Consider the following 27,674-nt stretch of genomic DNA (forward strand, 5'->3'; position numbering starts at 1 on the left):
TTCAGCAGGCCAGGCAACATCTATGGAAAAAAGTACAGTCCATAGAAGCTGCCTGGCCTGCTGGGTTCCTCCAGCATTTTGTGTGTGTTGCACTAGCAGACCACAAGCAGGGTGGGTGAGATCCTTCATGACATTACTGGCACCTTTCTGTACATATATATGTCCTTGCTGGTTAGTCGGCTTTATATAGGGTGGGTGAGTAGGTTGGTCCCGGTGATGGTTGGGAAGTTTTACCCACCTGTTGTACAGCCATCCTATCTGCCATAATGCAGTTTCCATACCAGTGATATAGCACGCTAGGATGTGCTTCACTGCACACCTGTAGAGAGTCATGAGTATTGGTGTGCATAGTTCAGCTGTCTTCAGAAAGTACAGGCATTTTATGACTTCAAAAAATATAATTCTGATCATTTGAAACTGATATTAGTAACATTCTAAAGTTCACTTAACATAGAATTCTGCTTCACTAATGTTGAATTTCAATGGTTCAATTATTCAACATCATCCAAATGTATTAATAATTTTGTCACAATTATTATTATTAGCAAAGACATCGCAGACTACAATGGTCTTGTCATTATACCTCTCTGTTTTCTCACAAGTGGACTTTGCAGCTGATGTTCCATTTGTAAAGCGGCATCCAACTTGGCGGTGCTGGACAGCAACACTGAGACCCACACAACGGCCTGAGCACTGCCAAACACAAAGAGTAAATAGTTGCCACCGTTCAAAAATGGTCAAGCACACTTGAGGGTACAAAATGTAAAAATGCTGAAATTTGTAATAGGTCATCAAATGGAAATCTGGAAAAGACATCAATTATAAAGGTTTCAGTGAGCAGTTTTAAGTGTGTTTGGAAAGAAATTTACTGCTGCATAGCAACTGCCACATGTAAGGGGATCCACGTGCTAGAACACATCAGATGTATGGGCACAAGATGAGTCAGTTGATAAACACTCAGGAAGGACCCAGGAAACAAAAACTCAAGAATAACGTAATGGACTGACCAGGAAGTCTTGAATGTACAGAACTTGTTAACTATATTAGGCTGTGTGACATTTGTGAATGGAGACAGCTGGGATAACTTTTATGGTGTGGCCATGAATCTAAGGAAGCACCAAATCACCAACAAAAGCTTTTTGTCATCAAAGAACAAAGATGAAGGAAGCCAGCAACATTTGCGTGAACTTCCTCTGAATCCCTTTGTAAATACAAAGATGTTTGACAGAAATTAGCACGATTATACGGATGTACAGCATAATCTGCCAAAGTAGCAACACTAAAGTGAAGTCCCTTATTATTATGGTCCCGAACCATTTGACATCTCGTAACACTGGAGATCTATTCTCTCTGTTACTCAGCTATAATAGATGTGACATGAATGCCTCATTATTGCACCTATTCACCATGTTCTCCTGTAATCTCCTCTTTTTCAAAGTTGAAAATAAATTATTTATCGAAGTATGTATATGTCAGCATATACTACTCTGAGATTCATTTTCTTGCTGGCATTCACACTATAACAAAGAGGTACAATAGAATCAATGAAAAACTGCACACAAAGACTGACAAAGAACCAATGTGCAAAAGACAAAATATGCAAATACGTATAATAATAAAAAATAAGTAAATAAATAACAATGAGTGTGAATTGCAGAGTCCTTGAAAGTGAGTCGATAGGTTGTGGAAATCAGTTCGGTGTTGAGGTGAGTGACGTCATCCATGCTGGTTCAGGGGCCTGATGGTTGAAGGACAATGACTGTTCCTGAACCTGGTAGTGTGGAACTGTACTTCCTGATGGCAGCAGCAAAGCAGCATGGCCCAGATGGTGGGAGGGGGGGGGGGGGGTCCTTGTGTTTGGATTGTGGTAGTCCTTGATGGTAGATGGCTCTTTGTTATGGCAACACTTCCTGTAGACGTGCTCAGTGGTGGGGTGGGCTTTTCTTGGAATGGACCTTTTGTAGGCTTTACTATTCTTGGACATTGGTGTTTGCATAATTTCTTTTGGTTTTTAGCGCAAATTAGCTATTAATTCTTTTCCATTGTATCTCCAGCATTACCTTGAAGCATTTGGGTACCTTGAGATCATATTTCTTTGCAATCTTCAACTAAATCTTGTGCCACAATATCATGGATTTTTCAGCAAATTGTTCCAGAAATTTGGAACTGTCTGTCTCAGTAGATTATCACTTCAATAGCATTGCTAAAATAGTATTAGTTTCAGAAATTAAATTAGACAAAATATAGTAATTTGCCATTAATAAGCCCACAGTCATTATGTAAAGGTCTATAATGATGACAGATTAAATTGTTGGCATCACATAACATTAGCTGAATGCTCTATCACCAAGTCTAGAGTCCAATATTGTAAATATTATAAAGAGCCCCTCAATGTTTCTATGGCTGTGGAATAATGAATCCCCAGTCTAATAAAATTAGCATTTTTGAATTTACTGTTGCGAAAAGGCCAAGTGTTCAGGATGTGGAAACAACAACTCAGACCACTGTTCTGAGGAAAATGGCACGTAATGTAACATAGCATCAGCAATACCACAGGGGATATGTATTATTCCCCTCTCACCCCAATAAATAACCATCTGACACCTTGGCCAACAGCTGTTCCATTGCAGCAAGTACAACTGATTTGTTGTGTTCAACACTTTATTTTCAACTCAGCTTGGGGAAAATAGTTTTATTCCATTACAAATGATTGTTTCCACCTTAGCTTAGTAACTCTGTCGGTATACAATTAGGGACAATTTTAATAGGGGCAAAAAATAGGAGCCTAAAAAAAAGGTACAGTAATAGTGAATCAAAGAGTGGCTCACTATGTGTGGTCGATTAGATACTTGATTTCTAAGTCAAGAAAAGAGTTTGAATGATCAATACTAATACTGGATTAAAGGGAAATTCTGATAAAATGCTCACAAAGTGAGTTTGGAATAAAGTTCCTTGCAGACATTCTAGATCAAAGGCAAACATGAACACTGCACAGAAGGAAAACACCAGCAAAGCACACATTGGTAACGAGTCCATTTAACTTGTCGTCAATTAATTAAACGGTAAGTCCATCAGATAGTTTCTGTTACAGGCATGCAGACTCCTTCAGGTAATGTTCAGTTGTACATTGCCCAAATGGAAGAGACAAAAATCTACCCCAAAAACTGAATTACTGGTAATTTGTCACATGCTAAATGATAGAAATCTACAATTCTGAAATTGCATTTGAACCCAAGTTGCCAACTTAATTATGCAACTAAATGTAAGGTGGGAAACTCCTTTGGACTTACATTCTGGTGAGTTTTCTTTTACTTTGCTATAACTTGCGTAACATTATTTTTGTCTGTTTTATTTTCACAATTAAATCAATTTTGCTTAGAAATATCAAAAAATATACAGTACTGCGCAAAAGTCTTAGGCACATACCTGTATATCTAGCTCAGGTGACTAAAATCTTTGCATAGTACTGGGTCAACGTGGAGCAAAGAGCGGGTTTGTAAATCAGGTGGGAGCAAAGGATGTTGGGATTGGCAAAGATGTAGTACCACGGTATGGCTGTGGCACAGAAGAAGTGCCAGGATCATGGTTGGGGTGGTGGTGGCATGAGTACAGATACACCATGAGACACCAGGCAAGATCACTTGATCCCAAACAATTGATTTGCTTCCCACTCCCTCCCCTCTTCCTTCCCCCTTTCCCAACTATGATTCCCTTCTCCCTGCCCTCTTCCCACTCTCAGTCCACAATCGAGACCCATATCAGACTCAGGTTTATCATCACTCAGAAGTCATGATTTTTTTGCAGCAGCAGCAGTACAGAGCAATACATAAAATTATTACAGTACTATACAAAAGTCTTAGGCTGTAAATGTATATGTGCCTAAGACTTTTACATAGTACTGTACCCTAGGTTAAGTTCCAATGCTTTCATTCATACTGTTGCAGTATCAGATAATTTTTGGTATACCTCTCCCCAAGGTGCACTCTCCCACATTGCACATGGCTGTAATAAACACGCCTCCTCATTTGGAGGTTGTTCTTCTGCGCAAAGTGCTGAAGGTAAAATTTTCAAGGTTCCATTGGCTGTCATCTGCTCACATCTCACTCTGAGCTGCCGAACTCCTCTGCCACATGAGACCGAACACTCCGACGCTATGGCCGTGACCCACCTGGAGGCACAGAAATTGCAGAAGTTCATTTAGTAAAGTTGACCACATCAAAACGATTAGTGAATCTGAAATCAATAGAAGCTAATACTAAGTTTACCAAGACGAAACCTGAGACAAAAACCAAAATGAGTGAGACTGCTAGCCATTTGGTACCAGCTTGAATTCCCTTGAATCGGAATCAGAATCAGGTTTATTATCACCAACATGTGACGTGAAATTTGTTAACTAAGCAGCAGCAGTTCAATGCAATACATAATATAGAAAAACATAAAAATAATAATAAATAAGAAAGATCAATTACAGCATTTGTATATTGAATAGATAAAAAATCCTGCAAAAACAGAAATATTGTATATTTTAAAAAGTGAGATAGTGTCCAAAGATTCAATGTCCATTTAGAAATCGGATGGCAGAGGGGAAGAAGCTGTTCCTGAATCGCTGAGTGTGTGCCTTCAGGCTTCTGTACCTCAATAATGGATGCTGCCTTTCTGAGACACCGCTCCCTGAAGATGTCCTGGGTACTTTGTAGGCTAGTACCCAAGATGGAGCTGACTAAATTAATAACCCTCTGAAGCTTCCTTCCGTCCTGTGCAGCAGCCCCCCACCCCATACCAGACATTGATGCTGCCCATTAGAATGCTCCCCATGGTACACCTATAGATTGCTGATTATAAAAATACAACTCATGTTCAGCACCTTACCTTCTTTGATGTGGAAAAGAAATGCACAGAAAGTCTAATAAAAGGCAGTTCTTGGAACTTACATACAGAGTCAATGTCACTTTGATAAACCGTGATTCACCTGTGATGAAAACAGATGCCATGGACCTCAATCAAACCTGGATTGTTTGGAGAAGATAACCAACTGTTACAAAACATACAACATTTGGGAATACGTAACCACTCTCTCTTTGATGCCCTTGCTATCCAACACCTCTCTGCCAGCATGCTCAGATGTCAATAGAAGTAATGCACCAATGAGGGGAAATGAAGTTGAAGTTTGACTAAGCATTGGTTTTGGGTTCAAGTGATCTCTCTCTCTCAATGCTGTCAGCCTGTGGGGCCGGAGCAAGTTTTAATTGACATGGAGTGTAGATTTGGACCCTAATTCAGTTTTTATGATGTGTTCCAGTTCTAGGTGCTCTTCTTTACTACTTTTTGGACGATTTTTTAATTGGGGCAGATCATTAACTCTGAGCTGAATTGTACTGAAACATGCCTTTGTGTCTTATATAAATCTCCCTGGGTAGGGAGAGAGATGTTTGAGGGTTGTAATTTCAGTGTTGTATACTGCATACTGACTTTGATAAGTGTACTTTGCCAATTAACTTATTCAGCCTGTCAGCAATATAACAGTTTATAAATGGTATTTGGGAACCCAGTGCATAAAATAGCAAGCTGAGAATGAGAAAATGTTAGAGGAGGAGCTTAGCAGGATTAATGGCGCCAAGCAGCAACTCCTTTGCTTGCATCTTCAGAAACAGTTCTATTTCCATCTTTAATATCTCTATTTTTCCCTTTCAAGGTTCTTTTTGAAGACCCTGACCTGGAGTTACATGCTGTCTACGATTCTTTGTGGGAACGGAAACCGCTCTCGGGGTTTCATGAATGGCCGTTGTTCGGCACGCCAAAGGCTCGGCCTAAGAGCTTCGCTCATCTTTGGAGGACTGAGATTTCGTGGCTCTGGAGATGGTGGGGGGGGGGGGGGGGAGAATCGGAGGTCGGTGTCCGGGGCAGGAGATCTATGGGAGATGGAAGACAATCCCAAGGTCTTTGGGTACCAAGCTCGGAAAAATTGATGCAACAGACTTTTAACATCGTAAACCAGCGAGATGTTTGTTCTGTCTCCCCTCTCGCTGTGAAATGGAGACACCTCTTTGTCCCTTATTAGGGAGAGAGAGAGCCTGTAGTATGTAGAATACCGGGTGAACTAGTACTGCAAGCTCCTGTCTTTGCTGTCGCTTTGTTTACACTTGAGTGCTCTGTGGTGGGTGCCGATGCTTTTTTTGCCAGTGGGGGGAGGGGGGAGATTGACGCTCACTGCTGCTTACATGCAGGAGGGAGGGGAGCTGGGGGGTACTTTGGGGTTCTAACATTTAACTGTCATTCAATCTTTGGGGCCACTCCTCTGTTTTCGTGGATGGTTGCGAAGAAAAAGCATTTCAGGGTGTATATTGTATACATATCTTTGACAGTAAATGTACCTTTGAAACCTTTGAAAATTAAGCAACTGTAGGTATGGGAAATCCGAAAGAAATTCAATCAGAAACAATAACTCCGTTTCCCTCGATGCTACTTGACATACTGTGCTTTTACACATCCAAAGCTAAAAGTAATTGAACAACACCAAATTATTTTGATTTTTTTTTCTCAAAAGTAATTGATACTCAGAATTTCCAGCATCTGTAGGATCTCATGTTTGTGTTTATTAAAGTAATTGAAACATTTTGATGAAAGCTACTAAATTCTACAAACACTGCCTGACCTGCTCAGCATCCCCAGAGTTTTTTTGTTTTCATATTCTGTTAAAAGTATTTGGGACACTGACCAGAGTGTCAAAATCTCACCCCATTGAATTAGTGACTGAAAATTCCATATTGCCATTCCATACAGAAGTCATATCAGAATCAGGTTTATTATCACTGGCATGTGATGTGAAATTTGTTAATTTAGCAGCAGCAGTTCAGTGCAAAAAATGAGAAAAAATGAATAAATTTTAAAAAATGATAAACAAGTAAATCAATTACATATATTAAATAGATAAAAAAGTGCAAAAACAGAAATACTGTATATTAAAAAAAGTGAGATAGTGTCCAAAGATTCAATCTCCCTTTAGGAATCAGGTGGCAGAGGGGAAGAAGCTCTTCCTGAATCGCTGAGTGTGTGCCTTCAGGCTTCTGTACCTCCTACTTGATGGTAACAGTGAGAAAAGGGCATGCCTGGGTGCTGGAGGTCCTTAATAATGGACGCTGCATTTCTGAGACACCGCTCCCTGAAGATGTCCCGGGTACTTTGTAGGCTAGTACCCAAGCTGAAGCTGACTAGATTTACAACCTTCTGCAGCTTCTTGCGGTCCTGTGGAGTCGCCCCTCTGTACCAGACAGTGATGCTGCCTGTCAGAATGCTCTCCACGGTACAACATACGAAGCTGTAAGGAATGCACAGGAGAGCAGAGACAATGCAGCATATAAGCAACATGCTCTCAGAAAGTCCCATCGTTGCCTATTCATACTGCTGCCACCCAGCAACTTCACTCTGGTCCAGAAATTCATTCACATAACATCCACAGATACCTGTTCAACCTTGCACACAATTCTGTGTGTGTTAACACAGGATGAGAAATTTGATTTAAATGGGGTTTTCATTTCCCCTTGTACATTATTTTCCTGAACTCTGGTATACAAAATTAGGTGTACAAAATTACGAGGGGGTATGGATAAGGTGAATGCATGCAGGCTTTTCCCCTTAGCTAGAATTTGAGGCCCTAGGTTTAGGGAGAAAAGTGAAATTATCAAGGGGAACCTGAAGGGGGACTTCTGCACTCAGGGGATGGTCCAAACATGGAACAAGTTACCGACGGAAGTGGTAAATGCAGGATGAGAGACATATGGGGGCTTTGGTCTGAGTGCATGGTAGATGGAACTAGGCAGAACACTGGGCAAGTAACAGATTTGACTGGCCAAAAGGCCAGTTTCTATGTTGCAGCGCGCTATGACTCTGACTTTGAACGGTGTCCTGAAGAATATCTGTCCCTTTAAGAGCTAGCTTTAGAAAGAAAGCTCACATCCAGCCATAACATTGGCATTAACACTGTTTTAACACCATTAAACAATAGTAAAAAATTTCTGACTCAAAGAATTGTAATTTCTGTTACAAAGATGAATCCTCATCCAAATTTTTAAGCAAAATGCATCAAATATTATTGTCAATATTCCCTCATTAGAAATACTTCAATTTTAAATAGCAGCAAAATTACTGGAGATTAATTTCATTAAAAATGTACTTGGTATTATAGCCACTCAAATTATATCAAAAACTGGTCCAATAGATTTGTAATTACAACATACAATGCATAACTTTGTATCAATTGGACTGAATACCTCAGACATTAATTTGCCAATTTCCCTGTTCCCACAAACACCACATCCATAATTGGAAAGAACTGTGCCAATCTTATAGTAGAAAGATCCATTTCACTTTCTTATGAAAAGTGTGCCTCTTAATGGCTTTTTATTATTTTGCACCTATGTCATCCCCCCCACAGCTAGCTTTTCCATGCCTCATTGATACCATAAGCCAGAAGGTGTGGCTTCAAGCCTCACTGCAAAGACCTTAGCACAATATTTTGGCTAACTGTCCAGCACAATGATTCAAGCAAGAAATGCCTTTTGTCTGAGCTGTTATTACCCACCAGGCAAGAAAGATTTTGGGAAATATTTGGTTGAAGACAGTGAGACTTCTCCCTGTCTAATATGGAGAGTAGAACAGAATCTGAATTAGCAGACCACAATTCCAGACCACTGGGACACGAGCTCAAGTCCTGCATGGTAACAAAAGAGCTTTAATTTAAATAATTGAACAAGTCTGGGATTAAAATTGATGTAAGTTACAGTGACTATGAAACGTGCATTGACTCTGAGAACCTCTCTGGTTCACTGATGTTCTTTGGGGGGGGGAGGGCATCTACTGCTTTTCACTTTGGCCTGTCTGCGACTCCAGATCAACCACTGATGCCATTGGCTCTTGACAGTCTCATAAGTTTGAGGACAGCTGGGGAGGAACACTGAAGCTGACACTGTTGGCCATATCTATATCCTGTAAAGATATAATAACGTCTCCTCTCAGCAAATCTTCTGCTCACCATTTTGCTGTTTTGATAGCTCCAGAGTGTGACTTCTCCCAGCCACTCAGCAGAACAGTTTGGATTCTTCGTCTTCTGAAATCTCTATTTTCCTTCTTAAGGTAGCAGGGCTCATGTTGGAATCTGTGTTCTACAACTCAGTCAAACTGCAGTTCCGCAACGTGGCATGTTCATGGAGCTCGCCCATCGGCCACATTTTCAATATCCCTTGGAGCAGCCTGAAAGGCAGGCATCTTCAGGGAGCGGCCCTTTAGACCCAATTTCTCGCTAGCGTCGTGGACTTAAGCATCCCGGGGAGCCAGAACGTGGAGCCAGCAAGTGCAGCTGCTGGAAGTCGGAGATCACTCTCTCAGTGGTGAGGAGAGTTTGAGCTGATTCTCGAGTTGAGAGAACTCGAAATCAAAGCGGTGCTACAGACAGACTGTAACAGCGAAACGGTGACAGTTTGTCTCCTCACTCAGTGTGGAAAAATTGATATACTTCATTTGTTAGTGAGAGAGAGAGCTGAAGGATGTTAAACTGTTGGGATGAACAGTAGTGTTTGATGGACTATGGATCATAGTCTCTCTTTGGGGCTTCGCTGTTACTTGCATAGTGGGTGTTGGGAGTCCTGATGCTCTCTACCAGAATAAGTGGGGGGGTAGGGGGAGGGGTGATGCTGCTTGTGCATGGGAGGGGGAAAAGGGCTTTGGGTTTTTATGTTTTTTTTCTGCTATTCATTCTTTGGGGTATTACTTCTGTTTCGAGGATGTCTGTGGAGACTAAGAGTTTCAGGTTGTAGTTTACATCCTCCGGCTGGTGGCCTCAGCACCGGACTTTGGAGTGAAGGCTCCTGAGTTCGAATCCAGCCAGCTCCAAAAAAACTGGAGAGGGATGGGCTCCACCAGGTTTCAGATGCCCAAAACGATGAGCAATCACCAACAAGATTGGTGCAAAAAGCTTGTCATGACGGCACCCCGACAACTCCACCAGGAGTTAAAGGTGCACACACACAGTTTACGTACATTCTCTGATACTAAATGGGATGATTGAAACATTGTTTGTGCTCTTTGCAATACACTACATCAGAACAAATATTTATTTATTTATGAGTCAGAAACATCCTGAAGATATGATAGTCATGATCTACGTACAAGTTATCATTTCACTTTTATGCCATGACAGAGGCATCTCAAATCCAAACCTCTGTTACAGATAATTTTCCTGATGTGAAAGTATCTCCTTCACTGTGATGCACCATCAATAACTCTCGGAGACTGGAGGCGAATGATAGGCTTTTATTAGCTGCAAGAGACCACGATTAGCAGGAAGAGACCATCACACAACATCCTGGAGACTGAGGGAGGAGCAGTGCCTCCAATCGCCTTTATACAGGGGTCTGTGGGAGGAGCCACAGGAGCAGTCAGCAGAGGGGCGTGTCCAGACAGGTATATGTAGTTCACCACAACCTGATAAGGTGGCACTGGGTGTATATTCATGGTCTTCTGCTCCATTGCCCATCCACTCCAAGCTTCAACAAGTTTGTGCATTCAGAGATCATTTTTTCCACACCACTGTTGTAATGCATGGTTATTTAAGTTATTGCTGAACCAGTCTGGCTTTCCTCCACTGACTCCTCCCATTAACAAGGCATTTTCACCCACAGAACTGCTGCTCACAGAATGCTTTTTGTTTTTTTTTCCCACCATTCTCTGTAAACTCGAGACTGTTGTGAGTGAAAATCCCAGATCAGCAGTTCCTCAGATACTCAAATCACCATCTGGCACCAAGAATCATTCCATATTCACAGTCACTGCGATCACTGCGATCTGAACCACAACTGAACCTTCTGATCATGTCTGCATGCTTTTATGCATCAAGATATTACAACATGATTGGCTAATTAGATATTTGCATTAATGAGGCCTAATAAAGTGGTCACTGAGTGTCGACATAATTGGGTAAAAGTAGTTTGATTACAAAAGTTGGATTTGACATCCCTGGGGAAATAAAGAGATAGGCAAATTCGAATTTCAATGTACACGAAGTATAAAGTATACAACCCTGGGATTCACCTTCTTGCAGGCAGCTGCAAAACAAAGGAACACAATAGAATCCATTTGAAAAAAAAACCCACACAAGACATCAGAATCAAGTTTATTATCACTGGCATATGTTGTGAAATTTGTTAACTTTATGGCAGCAGTACAATTCAACACATGATAATATAGAAATGATCTGAATTATAGTGCGTATATACATGTAAATCAAATCAGTAAATTAAAACGTCATTCAAAAATAGAAATAAAAAAAAGTAGTGAGGTAGTATTCATGATTTCAATGTGCATTCAGAAATCAGTTGGCAGAGCGGTTGCTGAGTCGCTGAGTGTGTGCCTTCAGGCTTCTGTACCCCCTTCCTGATGGTAACAGTGTGAAGAGGGCATATCCTGAATGGTGGGGGGCCTTAATGATGTACGCCACCTTTTCGAAGCACCACTCCTTGAAGATGTCTTGGATTCTACGGAGGCTAGAGACCGTGATGGAGCTGACTAATTTTATAACTCTCTGCAGCTTACTTCAATCCTATGCACCACCCCTCAACCCCCATTACCAGACGGGGATGCAGTCAGTCAGAATGCTCTCAATGGTACAGCTATAGAAATTTTCAAGTGTTTTAGGTGACATTCCAAATCTCCACAAACTCCTAATGAAATGTACCTGCTATCTTGCCTTCTTTATAGCTGCATCAAACACCCAATGTGTTAAAAAAGAACAAATCATGCAAACAATAAAAGTAAACTAATAACATTAACTGCAGAGTCCCTGAAATTGAGCCCACTGAGGTGAGTGAGGTTAGACCAGCAGCCCGACACCTGCAGGCTATAGCCGCAGTTAGTTCAGTGCTGAAGCACTAATAGGAAAAAGTTGAAATAAATGACTGACACTATCATAAATAGTGAAAGAAAGGTCATGTCAACAAAATAGCAACACTTAGTTCATACTCAAAGCACTTCTGTATAAGACTGCAGACATTGGAACCTGAGCAGTCCTGATGCAGGATCACAACTCAAAACTACTGTTGCATTTACAAATGCTGGTCAACATGCTGAGTTCCACAGCAGTTTGTTTTCTGCACTAAAATAAAAACATGTAACTAACCAAAACAATTTAAAACTTAACTTCTTCCTCCTCTCCTTTCAAATACATGCCCCCCCCCCCCCCACCATTCCTGGACCCAGTCTAACCTGATGTGGGCTGTTCAACAGATAATCCTACAAAAATGCCACCACTCAATACCATGAGCAGTCTGGAAAATCTGTTGCTATTAAGTTTGGGGCTTCTGCATTTCAAAGCCACATGTGGGAGTCCTGAACTAGGTGGCACATGTACACAGAACTATAGTCAATACATGCAAAATCCCATCAATTGTTCAATGAATCAGAACCAGGTTTAATAACATTGGCATATGTTGTGAATTTTGTTGTTTTGCAGCAGCAATACAGTGCAATATATTTCAAGACAACCTACCTCTTAAAGGTTGGCTGTGCTTGGTACTGAGACACCCACTGTTTCTCCACCATAAAATTCAATTATGAAAAAGACGGCAGCCTTTTACTAGAAACTTTTCAATGACAGTTAATATTTTGCTTTAAGATTTCTGATCTGTTGTTTTCAACTAATACTGCATGGGAATAAAAGAGCATATGGATTCCACATACAACTCTAAGATAGCAGTTAATATACTATCAGCTCCATTTTGGGACCATGAAACTGAGAACACATATTGCATTTGCACAAATTACTGAGATGGAGATTTTGTAACAGCTCCTTATTCTTCAGTTTTTTTCAAGAACATTACAAGCAGCAGAGGTTCTATCAGTTTAGAAGAATTTGACTTTAACCCTTTTGTGTGGCTGCAGATGACAATTGTAGCTTTCTGCCGGTTTGGCCCACCATTTGACAGCGTTAATTCAAATAGATGAGCCAGGAAGCAGCTGGTAACACAAAGGGTGTTTTGAGAGGCCAACAACCCATGCTTTCAGGGTTAGTAATTGTTTGGGAATCCAGGTTTTCAAGATGTTGAGCTTTTCTTTTGCAAGTCTAATTGAGTTGTTGATGTCCATTGAAACATTTGGTTTCTAATCTTGTATTCTGGGTGTCAGAACCAATTTTCCAGTATCCATAAAATGCAGCCTGTGATACTATTCTTCAACGAATGATAGGGAGGTTGGTTATATGGAAACATATTTTTGCAATCTTCTACCAATCCCTGGAGTCCATCCACTAATCCAACAGTCTGAACACAATCTTGGACATTTGATGAACTGACAATAGGGTCTTTTCATATTGGAGCTGAGTTTTAAAATATGCTTTGCAGTTGTTTTGATTGCCTGATGGTTCTCATTTATCAATACATCTTTGCTTTTTGGCTAATGCACACATTTTACAAAATCTGAACTCGGAGCCAATCTTTAGCTGAATAAGAATCTGCTCTGTAACAATAAATATAATCATTTTGTTTTAAGGAGGGATGGACCCAGTCTTTCAAATAGTCGGCAACACATCTGGACAAGGCAAAAAATTCTGCTTAAACTTTCTTTTGTCTTGCCTCTGTGAAACATTTTGGAACATTTTGCTGTATCAATATCATCACCTTAAAGTGCAAGAGCTAATTCTGAACAGAACCACTGACTTTTATGCACTGAAGCAGATGGACCTCTGTGACATCTTAGACTCATCGAGAGATTTGGAATGCAAAGTCCACCACTAGACACTGGCAGAGTTATCTTTTTAACGATACAAATTAATTTTAATATTAAATAGTGCTTAGCTTTTCCTGTTGGCAAACAGTAGGTAGGGGCATGGCTTCCTCGTGCCTCGGGGAGACAATGAGATCCTATTGCAGCTGAGATCCAGCATCATCTGGACAAGCAAAGTTACGTTTTGTAACTTCAAAACATTAAACTAATTCAAACAAAGACATGTGAGTCTGAAATGCCAGTAATTTTGAGCTTACTTTAAGCGAGGCGTACACTTATCACATGGTAGCGTGATGGCATATGCAATTAATATAATTAATAACCTGCAATTAACTATTTCAACAAACAAGAATGTTTGTTGAAACAGTCAGTCAATATGTATACAGTAAAAGATCACTCAAATATTACAACAAGCAAGGTTAATCCTCTGAATCAGGATCAGATACCTACAGGCAAGGAGAGAACATCAGCAATAATTCTAGATGGGAACATCAGGTCAACAACATCTGGCTCAATATGTACAGTGGTATTCAAGGTATCCTGAGGAGTAAGAGAAGCAGAGACAACTCACAACACTTAATATATATCAAAGTAAGAAACTGAATTGCCGAGGCAGAGAAAGCTATGAAGCAAGTGGTGATAAACTCAATTAATATAAATGAGTGTTTGATGATAGGCCTGGACCTGGTGGGCCAAAGTGCATGCTGCTGGGTTGTGGGATTCAATCTATTGTTTGGTTTAATACTGATGGTAAAATGGTTCCAAATACTCTTGCAGATGATTTTGTCATTTCTGGTCTGTTAAGTTTTGTAACTCCAGAACATGAAACCAATTGAAAGCAAAAAAGTGGGAGCCCAGGAGAACTAGTCTTACTTTTGTGTTTACTTTTAACAAGGCACACACGTTTGATGTGGTGGCATGATGATATATGTCATTCACTTACTTTTACATATAATCCACAATTAATTATTTAAACATAGGATGCTTAATCAAACAACTTACAATATTACTCAAATATTAAATACACAACACTCCCTGCTTAGCTAAGAACTCCAACTCAATAGAGAATGCATTGAACTGTATATACACAATAAAACTACTATACCGACTATCCACATAGTGCATAGTGCATTTGAAATTGTCCCATTCAGGCCTAAAGATTTAATTGCTGTGAAGGCCTTCCACTCTTGTGAAATAACACCTCCCCAGACTTGGAGGACTGCTCTGCTTGGCAGGTGAGACTGATGACTGTGAAAGAATCTCAGGTTCTGGAGGCTTCCCCCATGGTGGTTGTAGGAGTTGACTCTAGGACTGCAGGAAGTGATCCTGACAGCTCTGGACACCTTTCTTCTCCTTTTCTCAGCTTGCTTTGTTGGCCCTACTTTGATCCTTGCTCCTCTCCCGGTCCCAGCTTCTTTATCTCTCTTTATCCCTGTTTCATTGTTACAAATGTACAAATGTCATTCCCACAGGAGTTAACTTTTCTCCAGAATACGTTCTTAGTTGGGTATTTGCTGGCTTCAGTTTAGTATCTTTGAAATGCTGTTCATACTCATTTTGTGGAATTTTCCACTGGCGCAATCCATATTGTTTGTCTATTATTAGTTTCCACATTGTAAATCTCAAGGCTACACAGTCCTGTGTCATTCTTATCATTATCAGATATTTCATCAACAGCATGCAGATTAATGTTCTTTCTGAAACTGCATCTTGATCTGAACATTTTCTCTTCCCTATCCAGTCCATTTATTTATGCCTGTCCTTTGTATGTGTCCAACTTCGTTGCATTTTCTGCAAGTTTTACCTTTAAATCTGCATTGGTCCGGTGCATGTGAGCCTCTGCCACAATGGTATCACAATTTGTTTGGCCAGGCTGGCTTCTGTTTAGACATTGCAATTTTGGTCACACTCATTTTCATTCCTGATTGCAACTCATTTGCGCCTTTGTCTGCTGTTTCCATTGATACAGCTATTTCAACTGCTCTTTACAATGTTAGTTATGCTTCAGTTAGTAGCTGTTTTGAATGCTTTCTTGTAAGAATCCACAAACTAAATGATTTCTCAGTGCATCATTAAGACCATCACTGAACTGACAGTGCTCAGACCCTTTCTTCAATTCAGCCACATGATTCCTTTTGATTTCGCTTATGAAACCTAGTGTTCTGCTATCAACGATGGTTTCAGTTCTCAGTGTTCCCGCATTACTTTCACGTTATCAGCAAAGCTCATTTCCGCTGGTTTGACTGGAACCATCAAGCTTCTAAATAAACTGTATGCCTTTAAATCCAATGCATGCAGCAAGATTGGTACTTGCTTCTCATTGGCTTTTTTTTTTGGCTCATTCTGTTCAGTATACAAAATCCAGTTATCTCTGGGGCAATAAAACATGTCTATAGCCTGACATTTCTGCTTTTTAAAATATTTATGATTGTTATCACCCAGTTCTCACTGTTTAAAAACCCCTGAATCTGTCCATTTCCTGCCTTATTTTAAACTTGAAAGTCTTCTCCTCTTCCCGAAGAAGTATGTGATGTGCTGTTGTTTTTATTCGACTGCTTCTTACTGCACTTTTTTTTAAAAAAACTCGATCATCTTCAACAGCTAAGTAGCTTCCATGTTGCCACTATTATATTTTCAAACTCCAAAGAATAATTGAAAGCAAAAAGATGGATGCCCAGGAAAACTGACATAGTTTCGTTTTCACTTTTACCAAGGCATGCACATATGACGTGGTGGCATGATGACATATACCATTCATGTACTTTTACATATGAATGATAATGAATTATTTAAGCAAAAAAGAATGTGTAATCATACAATATATTTACAATATTCCTCAAATATTAAACACACATGTTCATTTCTTTAAATGCAGCAAATCAAAAGCATTGCACATAGAAAGAAAATGGGACTTGCACTTATAGCAACCTCTGGACACCTCAAAACATCCACAGCCAATAAAACATGTTGAAATGCAATCACTGCTGTAAAATATGGACATATCATAGCTAATTTATACTCAGCATAATTCTACAAACATGATTAATGACAAAATTGATTTTGTCATGATCTATCCTTTGTACATTTTCAGGTAATGTTCAGAGACCCAAAAGAGTTCATCTGCTCTTCATTCAACTGCTCAGTGAGCTGTCCCTGTGGAATGGTCTTGTGTCATTGGGACAACACTGCTTCTTCCAGTGTGGTCTCAGGGTTGTTTTTCTGGCTGGACTCCTGTATGATTCTGACCCAACCTGAGGCTCACTATCTGCCAAAGAAGCGACATCTGGTGTAAGTCCTCCCTGGGTTACAAACAACCGATTTATGGACACCCCATATATACTGACAAGCATTTGAGAGACTGGGTGGATGGGGATGGGTTTGCCAGCTAGTGTATTCCCATACGCCTTCTCTCCTCATGCCCCCTCAAGCCACAATACCCAGGGGCTGCTTAAAGAAGGCACAAGAGTTCAATGTGTCAGTGAGGCCAGCTAGCAGCTGCTTTTCCTGTGCCTGTTCACTCTCCAGTCACTACTGTTTCTGTGATCCTCTCCGACACGTTGTTTGTAGTAATTTTTGACTTACGAACAAGTCTGTAACTTCTGGACTGCCTGCCCTTAAATCAATGAACACCTCATAAAAAGAGCCCCAAATGTAACCTCCTCTCAGCTACTGGCAGAGGTTGGAAATCAACTTCCAGGAACACTGATATAATAGCAGGAAACTGGCAAAGAAATGAGTAAATGCAATTACAATTAACACACCTGCACACAGTGCCAGAGGAAGTTGGAGCATAAGGTTCCACAAAGCAATGGAAGACTCCACACTACTAACGTTTTTAAATAGTAGACAAAGGTAATTGAAAAAAAAGAAATGTTTTGGGTGGCGACTATTAGAATCCAACTTGCATTGGTCTGATTCATTAAGTTCTACACATTGGCTTTAAAAGTAGGACTAACAGAACATGCAGATGTCCAAGGGATTGATACCCAAAAGAAAACCTAGAGTTCAATGATAGTGAAGACCATAAGATATAGGAGCAGAATTAGACCATTTGGCCCATTGCTTCTGCTCCACCATTTCATCATGGCTGGTCCAATTTTCCTCTAAGCCACAATCCCCAGCCTTCTCCCCATATCATTTAGTGCCCTGACCAAATCAAGAATCTATCAAACTCTGCCTTAAATATACATAAAGACTTGGCTTCCACAGCTGCATTTGGCAAAGAATTACACAGATTCACCATTCTCTGGCTGAAGAAATTCCTTCTCATCTCTGTTCTAAAAGGATGCCTCTCTATTCTGAGGCTGTGTCCTCCAGTCTTAGACTCTCCCACCATAGGAAGCATCCTTTCCACATCCACTAGGACAAGGCCTTTCAACATTTGATAGGTTTCAATTAGGTCAGCCCTCATTCTTCTGAATTCCAGCAAATACAGGCCCAGAGGCATCAAACACTCTTCATATGACAAGCTATTCAATCCTGGAATCATTTTTGTAAATCTCCTTTGAACCCGGTCCAGTTTCAGCACATCCTTTTGAATATCAGGCACCCAAAACAGCTCACAATACTCCAAGTGAGGCTTCAGCACTGCTTTATAAAGTTTCAACATTACATCCTTGCTTTTATATTCTAGTCCTCTTGAAATGAATGTTAACCTTGCATTCTCCTTTTGCACCAGACTCAACTTGCAAATTAACCTTTAGGGAATCCTCACAAAGACTCACAAGTCTCTTTGCATCTCAGTTTCTTGTATTTTCTCTCCATTTAGAAAATAGTCAACACTTACACTTCTTTTACCAAAGTGCATGACCATACAATACCCTACACCGTATTTCATCTGCCATTTTGTTGTCCATTCTCCTAATCTGTCCAAGTCCCTCTGCAGCCTCTCTACTTACTCAAAACTATCTTCTCCAGCACCTATCTTCATATCGCCTGCAAACTTTGCAACAAAGCCATCCATTTCACCATCCACATCATTGATATATAACGTTAAAAAATCAGTCCCAACACAGACCCCTTAGGACCCCAAAGGCATTAGTCACTGGTAGCCAACCAGAAAATGATCCCTTTATTCCCACTCTTTGCCTCTTACCAATCACCCACTGCTTTATCCATGTTAGAATCATTTCTGTAATACCACGGGCAGGTAGGAACAAATGAGGAACTTATGGAGCATATGAAATGCAAGAGAATACTTAAGAAAGAAATCAGGAGGGCTGAAAGAAGACATGAGGTCGCCCTAGCCGACAAGGTAAAGAAAAATACTAAGAGATTCTACTAAGGATTGCAAGGGACAAAATAGATCCTCTGGAAGATCAAAATAGTTAATCTATGCATGGAGCCAAAAGAGGTGGGGGAGATCTTAAATTAATTTTTTGTATCGGTATTTACTCAGGAAATGGGCACAAGATCTATAGAAGTGAGGCAAAATGGCAGTGAGTTCATGGGCTCTGTACAGATTACAGAGGGGGAGTGTTTTCTGTCTTGAGGAAATTATGGTGGATAAATCCTCAGGGTGTTTCCTAAGGTGAACCTTGTGAGAGGCAAGTGCAGAAATTGCAGGGGTCCTAGCAAAGATATGTAAATTATCCTTAGTAACAGCTGAGGTACTGGAGAATTGGAGAATAGTTAATATTGTTAAGAAAAGCTCTAAAAATAAATCAGGAAATTACAGATTGAGCTTGATATCAGTAATGGAAAATTTATTGGAAGGTATTCCAAGGGACCTGATATATGAGTACTTGGATAGACATGGACTGATTATGGACTGAAAGTTGATGTAAGCAAGGCAGCAGATGTTGTCCACATGGACCTTAGCAAGGCATTTGACAAGGAGGTTGTCACACATCAGAGGCTGGTCAAAAAGATTAAGTTGTTTTTGCATTCAAGATGAAGTAGTGAATTGAATTAGACATTGGCTTTGTGGGAGAGGCCAGAGAGTTGCCAAAGTTACCTCTCTGACTGGAGGCCTGTGACAAGTGGAGTACCTCAGAGACTGGTGCTGGGACCATTGTTATTTGTCATCTTTATCAATGATCTTGATGACAGTGTGGCTAATTGGATCACCAAGTTTGTGGATGACACCAAGATTGGGAGTGCGGTGGACAGTGAGGAAGACTGGCTGTGGGATTTGGATCAGCTGGAAAAATGAGCTGAAAAATAGCAGATGGAATTTAATGCAGAAAAGTGCAAGATGTTGCACTTTGGGAGGAGCAACCAGGGTAGGTCTTAAACAGTGAACGGTAGGGCTCTGAGGAGTGTGGTAGAACAAAGGGATCTGGGAATACAGACCCATTATTCATTGAAAATGGCGGCAGAGATAGATAGGGCTGTAAATAAAGCTTTCGGCACATTGGTCTCAATAAATCGAAGTATTCAGTACAGGAAATGGGATGTTATGTTGAAGTGGTGTAAGACATTGGTGAGGCCTAATTTGGAGTACTGTGTGCAGTTTTGGTCACCGACCTACAGAAAAGATGTAAAAAAAGGTTGAAAGAGTACAGAGAAAATTTAAATGGAGGACGTGAGTTACAAGAAAAGATTAAAAAGGTTAGGACTTTATTCCTTGGAATGTAGAAGATTGAGGGGAGAGTTAAAAGAGGCATACAAAATTATGAGGGGCATAGATAGGGTAAATGCAAGCAGGTTTTTTCCACTGAGCTTGGGTGGGATTACAAAGAGAGGTCATGGGTTAAGGGTGAAAGGTGAAAAGTTTAATGGGAATATGAGGGGAAATATCTTCACTCTGAGGGTCATGTGAGTGTGGAATGAGCTGCCAGCACCAGTGATGCATGCAACCTCGATTTTAACATTTATGAGAAGATTGGATAGGTACATAGATGACAGGCATATTGGGAGCTATGTTCCAGGTGTGGGTTGGTGGGAGTAGGTAGTTTAAATGGTTCAGCGTGGACTTAATGGGCCTAAGGGCCTGTGCTGTATTTTTCTATGACTCCAACATGTTCAAAAATCCTATTTATTCAAATATCCTATTTACTAAATGTGAACCAATTAACACAGGAATATCATTCATTGAAAACTAATCTATTTCCATTGAGACAGACCATCACAACTGCTCTGTTCCCAGGCTCCCATGATGACTCTCCCCACTTATAATTGGCATCTTTGCCAATAAAGTTAATTACTTCAATTGACAGGGTTGCTATTTGAGAATACTCACATACAAGATTGATTGAACAGCCCAAAGTAAACATTTTTCCAATTTCATGCAACACATTTTCCTTTCTGCCAAAACCATATTTATAAGTTATTAAAGGCATAACAAAATCTACTAGAAATCAATACTTGGGCAACATTTATTTTATTTTATATGTCTAATTATAATTTTTTTGTTTAAGAATTATTTCTTCTTCTACTGAATTTGAATTCTACATGATTCCAGATTTTAGAATATTTAATTTGGTTTTCCTGTTGACATCTTCTGTGGTTTGGTAATGAGCCAGCAAATTTTGTACGTATTATCCACAACCCCCTTTCTCAAACTAAGCATCAACTCCTCCACGGCCCTTAAGGTATAACTTTTTCTCTCTTTCTGTTGCCTCCTCTACAGACTATATATTTTATTCCCCATTTCTTACCCATAATTTATTATCCAAAACAGATCTCACCTCAGAAATGGTGGGAAATCATTTTTGGGGAATGCATAGGATCTGCTCCTGGCATCGTTATCAGTCTCAGTGTTTGCTGCTTATATCACGTTCGACTTCTAAGCAGATTGCTACAAGAGCTGTGTTCTGTTGGTCGACTACTAGGGAGAATCCAGACTCTTATGCTCTAAAGATAGAGATTCTTGAAACTAATCAAGTGTGTTATATGAGGGGCCACGGTAGCATAGTGGTTAGCGCAATGCTATTACAGCTCAAGGCACTCCAACTTAAATTCAGGCACCGTCTGTAAGGAGTTTGCACTGGTAGTAGTAGTAGTAATACTAGAAAGATGTACTAGTTAATTTGTCATTGTAAATGGTCCTGTATTTAGATTAGTGCTAAATAGTTTGGTTGCTGGGTGGTACCTGTTCCACGCTGTATCTCGAATTAGCTAATTAAAATCAAAATAATTGTCCATTATCAATGTTACCTTATGCTCTCAGCCAGACTGGGCTTGTATCTGCTGGAGTTCAGAAGAGTGGGAGGGGACGGGAATGGGAAATACAAAGTCCTGAGTAGTCTTGACAGGGTGGATGTTCAATCTTGTGGGAAAATAGAACATATGATCACTGTGTGAAAAAAAGGGGTCACCTTTTTGATACATATTTTTTTCTCTCATAACGGACTCTTTGAAACACTCCTCAAAGGACATTGAATAAAGAGTTGTTAAATATTATTAGAATAGAAGTGAACAGTAAGAAAGTGACTGAAAAATTATTATTGGTAGAAGGGAATATGGAGTTGAAGCTATGATCACACTATTGTTGGAGCAAGCTCTTGGGGCTCGAGCCTGCTCCTAATTCACATGCTCATATGTTGCACCTTGCTATGTAAAATGTGGTATCTTCATTCATGTTATTAAATGTTTGAATGTCACTAATATTTTCTGAGTTAAGACATGCCATGAACAGGTTGCATAGCAGTAAAACTAATAGCTTGTCAAAGTCAATGACATCATGTTGAATGCAATTTGATTTTCCTTACATCCTGAAAAAAATCAGAATCAGTATCAAAATCAGGTTAATATCACCGGCATATGTTGTGAAATTTGTTGTTTTGCAGCAGCGATGCATTGCAAATACATAATAAAGCTATAAATTACTATATATATACACACACATACAAACATATATACACGCACAGAGTGCACGTATGTTTTTGAAGTAAATTAAGTAAGTAGAGGATAAAAAAAGAGGAAAAAACAGTGAGGTAGCATCCACGGATTCATTGTCCATTCAGAAATCTGATGGTGGAGGGGAAGAAACGCCCATACTGTTGTTATTCACAATGGCCTCACAGTCCATTTGAATATTGCTTTGGAAGACTTAAACATGGGTTAGAATCTGAATCTCACCGCAGCTGGAGTTGAGATTATTGCACAAGGGAAGCATGAAGGCATACATTGTACAAAAACCCCGAGGGATGTTCAAGGAATGCTAACAATTTAGCATTCTAAATTAGTGCTGCAAGAGAAATTCAGAAAAAACACACATGGGTGAAATTAAAATCAAGTGCTCAGCATTGATAGCAGAGAATTATTTTTATCGCCCATCCCAGTTCCAAGCAGAAGAAACTCCTATCAATTTTTTAAAACCGTGATATAAAAAGACATGGTGCAGTAGTCATGTCACAATCTGTAATGTTATCAGACTGAAATGATTTCTTCTACATGGTTCTATAGAAGAATTGTATCAAAGTAAGGTATACTGACCATAAATTTTGCATAGAATAGAAATGAAACTGACACTTGGAGCATTGTCATACTGCAAGAAGGATATGGAAACAGAAGACATTCACCATGATGCTGCCTGGAATGGGGGCAGTGGTAGTTATAAAGATTGAATAAGCTTGGTTTATTCTCACTGGAACACTGGAGGCTGAGTGGTGTATAAAATTAGGAGGGAAGAAAGATAGGGAATCCCTTTTCCATTGCAGGTGAGTTCACAACTAGAGGTCAAAGATTTTAAATGAAATTTAAATGAGATCTAAGGAATACGTTCTTCATGCAGATGATGGAAGTTATCTGAAATGAGCTGCCATAAAAGGCAGTGGAGGCAAATTGGTTTATTATTGTCACATGTACCAAGGCACAGTGAAACCAAAGTTCAAATTTCAAAGTAAATGTATTATAATAGTATGGATATGCCACCATATACTACCCTGAGGTTCATTTTCTTGCAGGTATTCACAGGAAAAAAATGAAATACTTAAAATAAATGAAAAACTAAATGCAAACAGACTTGCAAACACCAATCAGCAAAAGAAACCAAATTGTGCCAATACAAAAAAAACATAATAAATAAATACTGAGAACATGAGTGCAGGGTCCTTGGAAGTGAGTCCATATGTTGTACAATCAGTTTAGTATTAAGGTGAGTGAAGTTATCCACGCTGGTTCAGGAGCCTGTTGTTCGAAGGGTCACAACTGTTCCTGAACTTGGTGGTGTATCTCCTCCCTGGTGGCAGAAGCACGAACGTGCCTGGATGACAGGTCTCCTTGATAACAGATGCTGCTTTCCTGTGACGGTGTTCTTTGTAGATGTGCTCAGTGGCACAGAGGGATTTTCCAATGACGGACCAAGCTGTGTCCATCACTTCTTGTAGACGTTTCGATTCTTGGGCATTGGTGGTTCCATACCAAGCCATAATACAACCAGTCAGGGAACTTTTGACAGTGCACCTATAAAAGTTTGTCGAAGTGTTAGATGACATGCCAAATCCACACAAGCTTCTAAAAAAATTAGCGGTGTTGCTGTGTTGGTCCCAGGACAGACCTTCTGAAGTGATAATGCCAAGGAATTTAATGTCACCGACCCTCTCCACCTCCAATCCCCTCATGACAACAGGCTCATGGATTCCCAGCTTCTTCATCCTGTAGTCAATAATCAGCTCTTTGATTTTGCTGATGTTGAGTGAGAGATCGTTGTTGTGACACCATTCAACTAGATTTTCAATCTCCCTCCTATCTTTGATTTGGCCAACAACAATTGTGTTGTCATCGATTTTAATATGGCATTTGAGCTATACTTAGCTTCACAATCGTAAATATTAAGAGAGTAGAATGGGAGGCTAAGCACACAGATTGATAGTGATTGTGGAGGAGATACTGTTGCCAATCCAAACTGGCTGGGGTTAGCAGGTGAGGAAATCAAGGATCCAGCTGCCCCAGGAGGCATCGAGGCTCAGGTCTTGGAGATTATTGATTAGTTTTGAGGGGATGATGAAAAGGGATGGTTGAATGCTTCTAGTCAGAGAAGAGCCACCTGATGTATGCACCTTCACTGTACAGATGTTCCAGACCTGAGTGACAAGTCAATGAAATGGCATCTGCTGTTGACCTGTCGTGATGGAGGCAAATTCGAGCAGATCCAAGTTACGCGTCAGGCAGGAGTTGATATGCTCCATAACCAACATCTCAAAGCACTTCATCACAGTGGATATAAGTGCTACTGGACGATAGCCATTGAGACTGATAACTATGTTCTTCTTGAGCACCGATATGACTGAAGCTGCCTTGAAGCAGGTGTGTACCTCCGACTGCTGAAGTAAGACTTTAAACACTCCAGCCGGTTGATTAGCACTGATCTTCAGTACTTGACCAAGTATATCATCTGGGCCGGATGCTTTCCATAGGTTCACCCTCCTGAAGGATGCTCTCACGTCAGCCTCAGACACTGAAATCGCAGGGTCATTAGCGGTTATGGGAGTTTGTGAAGGTGCCTCCAAGTTCTGTCGGTCAAAGTGAACATACAAGGCATTGAACTCATGGCAGTGCAGCCTTGTTGTCACGTATGTCACTTGGTTTTATTTTGTGGGAGGTGGTAGCACTCAGCCCCCACCTCATGTGTTGAGTATTCTGTGTTCCAAGTTTTGGCCAGTATTGCCACTTCACGTGTGAGTTGGCTTTCCAGCGGTTATACCTGGACCTTTTGCACTTCCCTGAATCACCAGATCTGAATGCCACTGACCTAGCCTTCAGCAAATTGCAGATCTCTTGGTTCATCCATGACTTCTTGTTGGGGAATACTAATGATTTTGTGGGGACACACTCATCCATAAATGTCTTTATAAAGTCCTTGACAACCGTGGTGTATTAACTTAAGTCATCTGATGAGTCCTTGAACATGGCCCAGTCCATCAACTCAAAGCAATCTTGTAGCCGCTCCTACAGTCAATGAAGAGCATACTGATGTACGCATCTTCATAGGTTTAGTCATAGAACACTGCAGCATACCTTTTGATACATCTATTCAGTGCCAAACCATTAATCAGTCTTGTCCTATTAACCAGCATTCAAAGCATAGCCCGCCATACCTGTCCCTATTATGTACCTACCCAAATTTTTCTTAAATGGTAAAATTGACACTGCATCCACGATTTGTGCTGGCAGCGTGTTCCACACTCGCACCACCCTCTGAGTGAAGAAGGTCTCTTTAAAACATTCAACCTTTCACCATTAACCAATGACCACTAGTTGTAGTCTCACCCAACTTCAGTGGAAAAAGCCTGCCTTATTCACACCCCTCACATACTTTTGTATACCTCTATCAAGTCTGCCCTCAATCTTCTACGTACTAGGGAAAAAAGTCCTAACCTATTCAACCTTTCCTTATAACTCTGGTCCTCAAATCCTGACAACATCCTTGTAAATGTTCTCTGCCCTCTTTCAATCTTTTTTTCATCTTTCCTGTGGGTAGGTGACCAAAACTGCACACAATACTTTACACCGGGGCTCACCAATGTCTTATACAATTTCAACGTAACATCTCAACTCCTGAACACAATACATTGATTTATGAAGGCCAATATGCCAATAGTTTTCTTTATGACCTTATTTATCTGTGACACCGCTTTCAAGAAATCATGGATCTGAATTCCCAGATCCCTCAGTTCTACTGCGCTCCTCAGTGCCCTACCGCTCACTGTGTAAGAGCTACCCTGGTTGCTCCTCCCAAAGTGCAATGCATCAAGCTTGCCAGCATTAAATTCTATCTGCCATTTTTTAACTCATTTTTCCAGCTGGTCCAGATCCCTCTGGAAGCTTTGATAGTCTTCCCCCTAATCTTAGTGTTTTCTGCAAATTTACTAATCCAGTTTACAGCATTATCAGCCAGATTGTTGAAAAAGATGACAAACAACACGGACCTAGCACTGAACCCTGAGGCACACCACTAGTCACATGCCTCCAGCCAGAGAGGCAAGCATCTACAACCACTTCCATAAAGCCAAATGTTACTACTTCAACTTAAATACCAAGCAAATGAACCTTCTTGATCAACCTTCCACATGAGACCTTGTCAAAGGCTTTGCTAAGGTCCATGTAGACAGCTTCTACTACCTTGCCTTCTTTAACTTGCTCAAAAAATTCGATAAGATTAATTATATTTGACTTACCACACTCAAAGCCATGTTGACTATCCCTAATCCAAGGGTTCCCAATCTTTTTTATGCCATGGACCCCTACCAATAACTGAGGGGTCAGTGGATCCCAGGTTGCAAATCCCTGCGCCAATCCATCCCTGTCTATCCCAATACTTATATATCCAATCCCTTAGAATTTCTTCCAATTACTTTCTCATGACTGATATCTGACTCACCTGCCTGAGATTTCCTGGCTTATTTTTAGAGTTTTTCTTAAACAATGGAACAACTTTAGCTATCCTACAATCCTCTGGCACCTCACCCACGGCTAAGAACATATTAAGTATCTTTGCTAGGGCCCCTGCAATTTCTGCACTAGTCCCTACAGGGTCTGAGGGAACACCTTGTCAAGCCCTGAGGTTTTATCCACCCTAATTTTCCTCAGGACAGCAAACGCCTCCTCCTCTGTAACATACAGGGGGCCCATAACCTTGCTGTTACATCACTACATACCTGTGGATCTGTGTCCATGTCTAGAGTAAATAATGATGCTAAAAATCCATTTAAGATCACCCTCATCTCTTTTAGCTCCAGACACAGATTCCAACTCTGATCTTCCAGAGTACCAATCTTGTCCCCTACTATCCTTTTGCTCAATATATCTGTAGAAACACTCAGGATTCTCTTTATTTTGCCTAATCAGACATATGTGTCAGTCAAATTAATTGTACCACAGTCTTTGCTTAATGGCTTCTCAGGTAATCAAACATTCAAGGAGTATTTTGGACTGTTGGGAAGGGGAAATGCAGAGGAGTACATTTAAGAAAATATTGATAGCTTCTGTAGCATCTTTCTGAGCTAGTGCCTAGTACTTTG

The 27,674-nt window shown here is 40.3% G+C and overlaps 1 protein-coding gene across 1 annotated transcript in view; it reads right to left on the reverse strand.

Moving 5' to 3' along the window:
* The window catches only part of adamtsl3 (ADAMTS-like 3), a 740,135-nt gene that overhangs the window by 11,744 nt on the left and 700,717 nt on the right, over window positions 1–27,674 (reverse strand). The window contains exons 28-30 of the mRNA XM_059952647.1: window positions 3,967–4,168; window positions 584–693; window positions 239–319 (exon numbers count right to left, since the gene is read on the reverse strand). Coding sequence (XP_059808630.1) covers window positions 239–319; window positions 584–693; window positions 3,967–4,168 — 393 coding nt within the window. The remainder of the gene's footprint in view (window positions 1–238; window positions 320–583; window positions 694–3,966; window positions 4,169–27,674) is intronic.

The sequence above is a fragment of the Hypanus sabinus genome, chromosome 28 (genome assembly GCF_030144855.1).
Source record: "Hypanus sabinus isolate sHypSab1 chromosome 28, sHypSab1.hap1, whole genome shotgun sequence".
Lineage (NCBI taxonomy): Eukaryota > Metazoa > Chordata > Chondrichthyes > Myliobatiformes > Dasyatidae > Hypanus > Hypanus sabinus.